Raw genomic sequence first — 9363 nt, forward strand, 5'->3', positions numbered from 1 at the left:
AAGTCTTTCCTTTTATTGAAGACAGCAAACCAAAATACAGGACCCGACTTACAAAACCCGGCCAACAAAAACAAATACAAAACCCCTTTATTTTTGGGGGACCTCTAGGCGATCGTCGAAGGGGACTTCCTCGGGCATATCCACCCCCCGGTCCTCGGGGTGAGGGGTAAAAGGGTCCTCCTCCACCTCGAGACCCGGGTGACGAGCACGGAAATGGGACGTAGCGATACGGTATCCATATTCAAAAGATACCCGCCCCGTCCGCGTCAGCCCGAGCTCAAACCCCTTCGACCTCTTGTAGGCCTTAAGGAGCTCCTTGTCTCTCGCGGATCGGAGACGGGCCTCCTCCGCCAGCGCCTCCGAGGCCGTCTTCGCCTCAGCCTTCGCCTCCTCCAGCTTTTTGCTGAGGGCGCTCGCCTCCGTCTTCACCAAGCGGAGCTCAGTCCGCTCCACCCTTATTGTCTTCTGGAGTCCCTCGTTCGCCTTAGAAACCTCGAGCTCCGACCGGAGGCGCGCCGCCTCCGCCTCCAGGTCCAACGCACGCTGCTCGGCAGTCGCCACGGCCTCCGGACCAGCTCCGGCTCGAACCTCTTCAACCTGGTGGACGAGTTCAGCGTTGCGACTGGCCAGGCCCCCGATGACCCGGCCGGCGTCGCGCACCCTGTCCATCAGGGCCACCGCGTAGTGGAGACCCTGCATAGAAGGAAACAGGTCAAGGAGGCCGGCGTCGGACAGACGAACCGGGAAAGCAGGAACACGCTTACCCAGGTCAGTGACTGGGCCGACTTGTTGAGCAACGCCTCCGAGGGCAGGACATACAAGTCCCGAGCCATATCGGGATGGAGCACGCCTCGGAGGAACGTCGCGGAGGGATCCCCTCCGGCCCACACCTTAGACCCCCGGGACAAACCCTCCCAGCGGGGAACCAGGGGGTCGCTGAGCTCACCAGGCAGGATCTCGCTCGCTAGCCGTGTCAGGTACGGCTCCCCGTCTCTGGCAGGAAGCCGGCAGAGGTCACGCACGGAGACAGGGCGAAGACCCTTCCCGGTCGTCCGACGACTAGGGACTGCCCCTCCACGATGAGAGCTCGCCTCGGGCCCCTTCGACGGGGTTGTCTTCGCCTTCTTCGAAGGGCGCCCAGCCTCGACCTCCAGCGGGGCGCCCACCGAGCCGGGTAGCGGGTCGGTCGACGGAGCGGGAGTAGGAGGTTGCGGATCGGTTGGCGAAGCTGGAAGGGGGGGCTCTGAACCCTGACCCCCCCAGGAGCGAGCGCAGGTTCACCATATCTACGAGAAACAAAAGAAGTTAGTACCCGGAGCCAACCACGCAAAACGCCCGGATGAAACGTAACTAAACATACCCATAGGCGTCGGGCTAAGGCCCGCCTCGACCAGCCATTGCTCGGTCATGGTACGGATGGCCTGCGACCTAGGGAGAATCTCCTTGAGCCTCACCAGAGCTTGGCACTCTGCCTCGCCCAGACATGGGGTGGTGTTATCGATCGCCCTCGCGGACCACCGAACCCCGAAACCCCAGTCCTGCGCACGCCTGACATAAAAAAACCTCCCCTTCCATCCCTTGTTACTGGAAGGGGCACCACCGACTCGAAAACCCGTCCGGGCTGACAAAAAATAGCCCCACGAACCCTTGCAGAGGCGGTAGCAGGAAAGAAAGAGGTTAAGAGTGGGGGTGATGTTGGCATAATGGCATTCCCCCAGGAATACCACCAGGTAACGCCAAGAGTTTGGCGCCACCTGAGATGGCGAAATCCGCCAGAGAGACAGGCTGGATGCTATGAGGGGGTGAAGAGGAAAACGCAAGCCCGCCTCCAGGGCGTCGAGGGTCAGGGCGAAGCCCTTCGGGACTGGGTCATACGCCCGTTGACCCGGCTCGGGAGCACTGAGGATATGGTCCTCCGGGATGCTATAGCGCGCCCGGAGTTCCTCCAGCAAGGCCCCGCTCACGGTGGAATCAATGTCATGCGGCCACATCAGAGCCTCAAGGGCTCGTGCCGCTTCTCCGTCGGAGGACGCAACGGGAGACGGAGGGGGACTTCCCTCCCCGGCTCCGAGGACACGAAGAGAAGAAGAGGATGGAGAGGAAGGAGGAGAAGAAGGAGACGACATCCCGACTGACCTTAAGAAGAGAGGAAGAGTACGCAGAAGACGGAAGGGGACCGGGGAGGCAACAGCGTAGCTCGAAAGAGAAAGTACGGCGGTAAAAGATGGAGGCGGAGTCAAGCCTCCGCCATTTAAAGGGGATGACTCGTCAGAACCAGCGCCCCTTCGCTTCCCAAGGACAGGCGGTAGCCCACTCACCCGCAGCCGTCACGTCGCATCGGGAGACCCCCAAGGGCGCTCCGCATTAATGAGGGCCTGACGTGGCGGCCAGCGGTAGCGCGGTGCGAAGTACGGGGGCACCCAATCATATCAGCTTCGAGAACTAGCGACTACCAAAAAGGGGCAGCCCTGTACCTTCCCCGGGGAAAAAGCAACCCGGCCTCCCGCGCCCGCGCGCAGTCAGACGACCCATCAAACGGCCAAAGAACCAAGTACCACCTCGGTCGCAGCCTGCCTGCGCCGAATGCCTCGGCTCCGCTCTTGCCGAGCCCGCAACCTCGGTCGCATAATACCCGAGGCCTCCTCGGCCCTCGGTTTTTCGCCTCCCGAGACACACCTGCGCGGTCACCCCGCCTGCGTTGTGCTCCTCGGCCCTCGGCTTTCCGCCTTCCGAGACACACCTGCGCGGTCACCCCGCCTGCGTTGTGCTCCTCGGCCCTCGGCTTTCCGCCTCCCGAGACACACCTGCGCGGTCACCCCGCCTGCGTTGTGCTCCTCGGCCCTCGGCTTTTCGCCTCCCGAGACACACCTGCGCGGTCACCCCGCCTGCGTTGCGCTCCTCGACCCTCATCGGCTCCATTGCCCCCGAGTCCAATCCTCCTCAGCCTCCCGACTGAGTTGCGCGCCTCGGCCTAGCACTGCTCGAGATGCATTCACGCGACCGACCCGTCTACGGCACGCCCCTCACACCCGCCTGAACAGCCCGCTTGAAGCAGAAATCCATACATCGGGCTCCCTGCCTACAAAACCGACGCATAGCTCCTTTCGGGTGGGGCATATGATAGGGGTAAAAAATTGATTTGACATAACACCCCGGATTTGACGTGATGCACCCCCACGTCGGACACCCTGTGCGGCACACTGCCCCAAAACGTGCATTAACAACGACACGACGTGCACCCACACCCGTCATACCCAAACAACCTCCTCGGTTGACCCCTCATAGCCGGCCGAGGCAGGGGATGGCGCTGACTGACACCCCCCATACCCTGCGGCAGCTCGGCCTTCCACGCAACGACCACGACGACAAACGTCATCAGAGGTACGACCCTATCCCGGCAGGATGGCACATCAGGTAACATCAAACCCACTTATAAATACCCTCTGGCTCCCAACAGGAGGGGGACGATCTCACTCAAAAACTCCTCTCCACCATCACTGACTTGATCGTCGGAGGGGTCGGGCCGAACCACCGACCCGACCTATGTGCAGGTACTCGACCGCCGCCGAACCCACTTGACGCCGTGGAACTTTCCAGTCAGATCCCCCACATCAGTCACCACAGCACCCCCGGGGAAGCCACGTCTGATCTCAGCCATTTGGAGCCCTGAACCAGTCGCGTCGACACAGAGGTCACGGCTAAAAAAAGGTTACTTACCGTAACACCGGTCATAAGACTGTTCAAGAAAAAGTAAAAAGTAAAAAGGCAGCAAATAAGTAAGCAATTTCACTAAAGAGAGTTAAGTGTTAGATTTAACCGTAGAGACTACGAAAAATAAAGGGCATCATTATGTAAATCAAAATAAAACCCCTATCTTGATGTCTCTTTATGTTTGTTTTCTACAATAGGCTTGTATGGAACTCTGAAATCTCTGCTGAATCAACTAAGAGTGGTCTCAATGTCCTATGATAGTCACAACTGGGCATCTGTGTACTTATGTGCTGCATTGTCCACTTCAGATGTGTCCAAAAGCAAGCTTATAAATTGAGATCACTCAAGGAAAAGAAGAATGTTCAGTGGCAGATCAAAAGGACAACAAAACTCAATAGAAAGTGTTGCATCTTGTTTTCTGGAGCTCCATTCCATTATCCATCAACAGCAACTATGATCTACACAATCTTCTCTTCATCATAAATTGCCCACCAACCTTCAATTGAGAGTGGCTCCTAAACTTTTAGGTTCATTAAAGATGTGAACCAGTTCTTGCCACATTGTCATCTCCCATTCCTTCTCCCATGGGTGGACTCCCAATATAGAGATGTCAACATTCGTATATCTTTCTTCTACATGGCATATAAGTGCAATGCACATCCGGCCATCAGTGGCTCAATAGGATACTCGAACTCTTAATATACAAAGTTCTGATCATAAGTGGAAGCATTATTTTTATCAAGCATCAACAAGTTGCTAACTACTCCTGTTCTTAAGATTTTATTACACCAACTAGTTGGTAGCCCACAATTGAATCTGCAGGAGGAAGTGAACCAGCAGCCACTAGCATAAACTTTTTGGCTTCCTTTGTTTTTGCTAGTTAGATCCTTATGCCAAAGGCTCATGTGATTTGGCTGTCATGTTTGGTGGTGAAGAGCATTCCACACCAAACTCCCAGTCTCATAAACAGAGGCTTTCATTCAATTTTCTCACCCTTGACCAGAATTTCCAAGCTTGGTTGGTGGAAATTTCCTTCAGACAAAAGAAAAACTATTGGCCACAAGGTTAAATTGACAGCAAGTTCGGAGCATGTCTCATCAATAAACTGATAGGTGTGTCCAGTTGACTCAAATCTTTAGTCGATAAAGATTTTGATAGTTTATCGTAAGACTCTGAACTCAAATCTCGTCTTTGTAAAAAAAAAAAAAAATACTATAAATATTCATTGAAACAAAAAATCAAGTATCAAAAGATTAACAATTTGATGACGAAATTAACGTTTCTCAAACATAAGAATTGTATGCCGAGGGAGGTTCCACTTAAGTCATGTTAAGTATCTAATAATTGAACCAAGGAAGGTAGGAAGGAGTGCTGTTTGTTGTCATGATAGAGGTCAAAAGAGTTTATGATGTCATAATACTTGTATTAACAACCATTCATCCATACATACCATCTGAATTAAGTGGTAATCCTGTACAAGATTGTTCAAGTGGAATTTGACTGTCAAAAGAGTAAGCTGCTGCATACTAAGGATCTGTCATCTACAACTAATCTTGTGGAAGATCTGAATCGAAGACCTTGAGCTCGGAAACAACTTCCAAGATATTGTGTCTTTCGTTTCTCAGAAAGTATAGGGACTTAAAAAGTATGCTCAACAAGCCATATTCCTTTAATCTTGTTGAGGAATTGGATTACATCTTCCTTGCAATTCCTCTCCATTTGCATGGCAATTCGGCAGCTATTTCTTACTTGGTTCTATGAGGGAAGGGAGGTTGGTGAGGACAATTCCCATGGAAATTTGGCAGCTACTTCCATACCTACTTCATTAGAGGAGAGAGGTTGGTGGGGATAATGACCTGTGTGGCAGGCAGTACAACAACTCACTTGCGTTTCTTCTCCTATACTTAAATGACGACAAAATCTTTGATTGGGTTCAATTTAATTAAAATTATTGTTTTATATGATTTACACAAACTAAATAACATTACTAGAAGAAGATGAAAAGAAAAATGAATGCTTATATGACTCGAGTGTGACATGAACGTGGAAATCACCTTCTACTCGGGAGAAGCAATCGTCATATCCGCGGGATCGTCCTGGAAAGAGAGAGAGAGAGAGAGAGAGAGAGAGAGAGAGAGGACGAGGGGATGAGGAAGGAAGAATTGGTGAGGAAAACGATGGCATGCATGCCTCTTATCTCCACCCACCCCTCTCCTCCCCTCCATCTTTGACGAGACCGATCCAGTGGTTGAAGTATTATGCCCACCTAACTCTCTCCATGCCACCACAAGCTGCTCTATTTAACCCTTCCTTGTGCTCCTCTCTACCTCAGGGTTATCTCACCTTCCTTACCTTCCACTTCCTCCCTTCTGGTCTTTCGTCGGATCTCGTTCCGTGATCGATGGAGATGGAGAACGGCGGCGTCCATGCGAACGGCAGCCTGTGCATCAGGACTGACCCGCTGAACTGGGGCGCCGCGGCGGAGGCCGTGACGGGGAGCCACCTCGAGGAGGTGAAGCGGATGGTGGGGGAGTTCCGGCAGCCCCTGGTGCGACTCGAGGGCGCGACGCTCAAGATCTCTCAGGTGGCCGCGGTCGCCACGGCGCCCCACTCGGCGGTTAGGGTGGAGCTGTCGGAGTCGGCGCGGGACGGGGTGCGCGCCAGCAGCCAGTGGGTGATGGACAGCATGACCAAGGGCACCGACAGCTACGGTGTCACTACCGGCTTCGGCGCCACCTCTCACAGGCGCACCAAGCAAGGCGGCGCCCTGCAGCAGGAGCTTATCAGGTGCCTTCTCTCTCTCTCTCTCTCTCTCTCTCTCTCTCTCTGAGACGTACACCTGAGCTTATTAGCCTCTTAGATGTCGAAACCATGAATCATATGGTAGTTTAATGACTCCTATCAAGATCTTGATTCATACTAACCATCATACAACTCAAAAACCTTGAGGAAATTGTTCGTATACGACGACCCATCTCCACAATGTTCTCTCTTACATCCCGTGCTTATTCCGGGAAGAACAAGAAGCTGCAATAGGAATTCACACAAGAATGTTGCTGCAAGTTGTCAGGGTCACCAGCAACGGGATATGCATGTTCCCGGTTGCTTGCGGCTTTGGTGTTGCATGCGCCATGTGGTTTCGATGATAGAGGAAACTAGCTGTGCGGTGGTTGCCATAGCGGGTAGGTCACCGACGGCTTACGGAGGGGTAGGTCACTGCAGGAAGAAAAGTCTCGGGACCTGATGGGATGCATTCACGAGGACGAGACAGATCCAACTTGAGAGAACAAAGCCATAGGATTCACACAAATGGACGCTACCGTGTTGTCCACCGACACTTCTCCGAGAACGAGAAGATCGTGCAGCACAGCCTAGCAATAGCAATAGCAAATCCAATAATCAATGGAGGAGGAAGGTGTCGAGACCACTGTCCTTGTCAAGCTTTGCCGGATGGATTTCTCTTAGGTTTCGTTTCGTGGACTGGGAACTGGGGGTGACCTTGGATTCTTGTCGTCGAGCCAAGGAGGAGGACTCGTAATGGTGCATACGATGGTGGAGCGATAAGAACCGTGCATGCAGCAATCACTGTTTGGATCGTCGGCCTTAAGAATTTTCTTTTTCTTCTTCTTGCTGCAGATTCCTCAATGCCGGAATATTCGGCTCCGGGGCGGAGTCCGGGCACACGCTGCCGACCCCGGCGGCCAGGGCCGCGATGCTCGTCCGCATCAACACCCTTCTCCAGGGCTACTCCGGCATACGGTTCGAAATCCTGGAGGCCATGGCCAGCCTCCTCAACAGTGGCATCACCCCCTGCCTTCCCCTCCGTGGCACTATCACTGCCTCGGGTGACCTCGTCCCCTTGTCCTACATCGCCGGCCTGCTCACCGGCCGGGGAAACGCGAAGGCCCTCGCACCTGGGGGAGAGGGGGTCGACGCCGCCGAGGCCTTCCGCCGAGCTGGCATCCCCCACGGGTTCTTCGAGCTGCAGCCCAAGGAGGGCCTCGCGCTGGTCAACGGCACCGCCGTCGGCTCCGGCCTCGCCTCCCTCGTCCTCTACGAGGTCAACGTGCTCGCCGTCCTCGCCGAGGTGCTGTCGGCGGTCTTTTGCGAGGTGATGCAGGGGAAGCCGGAGTTCACCGACCACCTCACCCACAAGCTGAAGCACCACCCGGGCCAGATCGAGGCCGCCGCTATTATGGAGCACATCCTCGACGGCAGCTCCTACATGAAGATGGCCAAGAAGCTCCACGAGCAAGACCCACTGCAGAAGCCGAAGCAGGACCGCTACGCCCTCCGCACCTCCCCGCAGTGGCTCGGCCCCCAGATCGAGGTCATCCGCGCCTCCACCAAGTCCATCGAGAGGGAGATCAACTCCGTCAACGACAACCCCCTCATCGACGTCTCCAGGAACAAGGCCCTCCACGGCGGCAACTTCCAGGGCACCCCCATCGGTGTGTCGATGGACAACACCCGCCTGGCCGTCGCCGCCATCGGGAAGCTCATGTTCGCGCAGTTCTCCGAGCTCGTCAATGACTTCTACAACAACGGCCTGCCCTCGAACCTCTCCGGTGGGCGCAACCCCAGCTTGGACTACGGCTTCAAGGGCGCCGAGATCGCCATGGCGGCGTACTGCTCTGAGCTCCAGTTCCTCGCCAACCCGGTGACCAACCACGTCCAGAGCGCCGAGCAGCACAACCAAGACGTCAACTCCTTGGGACTCATCTCCTCGAGGAAGACGGCGGAGGCGGTCGACATTCTAAAGCTCATGTCCGCCACCTACTTGGTTGCTCTCTGCCAAGCCATCGATCTGAGGCACCTGGAGGAGAACCTCAAGCATGCGGTCAAGAACACGGTGGGCCAAGTCGCCAAGAGGGTCCTGACCACGGGCGCCAACGGCGAGCTCCACCCCTCGCGCTTCTGCGAGAAGGACCTGATCATGGTCGTCGACAGGGAGAACGTCTTCAGCTACATCGACGACCCCTGCAGCTCGACGTACGCTCTGATGCCCAAGCTGAGGATGGTCCTGGTGGAGCACGCTCTGAGCAATGGCGAGAAGGAGAAGGACGCGACGACGTCCGTCTTCCAAAAGATCACCGCCTTCGAGGAGGAGCTGAAGGCCGTCCTCCCCAAGGAAGTGGAGGCGGCGAGGGCCGTGGTCGAGGGCGGCAACGCGGCCATCGCCAACAGGATCAGGGAGTGCAGGTCGTACCCGTTGTATCGGCTCGTCAGGGAGGAGCTCGGGGTTGCATACCTCACCGGCGAGAAGGCGCGATCCCCCGGAGAGGAGTTCGACAAGGTGTTCGTGGCTGTCAACGAAGGGTTGCTGATCGATCCGCTCCTCGAATGCTTGAAGGAATGGAACGGAGCTCCACTTCCCATCTGCTAAGCGACAAGATGGAAGTACTACTACTGCTTTGGAGTCGATATGCGTTGTCAATCCGGTGATGCAAGGTGTATGTTGTAATGCTGCAACGATTTGTTATTATTTGTTTTCCCCTTCATCAAGTTTATATATACTTTTGTAATGTAAGGAAATGGAAGGAAGCATGTTAAGCTTAGAAGCTTTTGCATACATCAGGAAACAATTACAATATGGATTCTCCAGCTACAGATGTAGTAATTCTTCGAGTCCTTTGAACAGTTGCTGAGATA

At 54.8% G+C, this 9363-nt stretch overlaps 1 protein-coding gene across 1 annotated transcript; it reads left to right on the forward strand.

The window, feature by feature from the left end:
• The first annotated feature begins 5860 nt into the window (after positions 1-5860).
• On the forward strand, positions 5861-9283 carry LOC135674220 (phenylalanine ammonia-lyase 2-like). The gene is made up of 2 exons (XM_065183843.1): positions 5861-6498; positions 7348-9283. The coding sequence occupies exons 1-2, from the start codon at positions 6113-6115 to the stop codon at positions 9095-9097; spliced, it is 2136 nt and encodes a 711-aa protein (XP_065039915.1). The 5' UTR covers positions 5861-6112; the 3' UTR covers positions 9098-9283.
• Positions 9284-9363: the final 80 nt, after the last annotated feature.

This window comes from Musa acuminata, chromosome BXJ1-5, assembly GCF_036884655.1.
Source record: "Musa acuminata AAA Group cultivar baxijiao chromosome BXJ1-5, Cavendish_Baxijiao_AAA, whole genome shotgun sequence".
Taxonomy (NCBI): domain Eukaryota; kingdom Viridiplantae; phylum Streptophyta; class Magnoliopsida; order Zingiberales; family Musaceae; genus Musa; species Musa acuminata.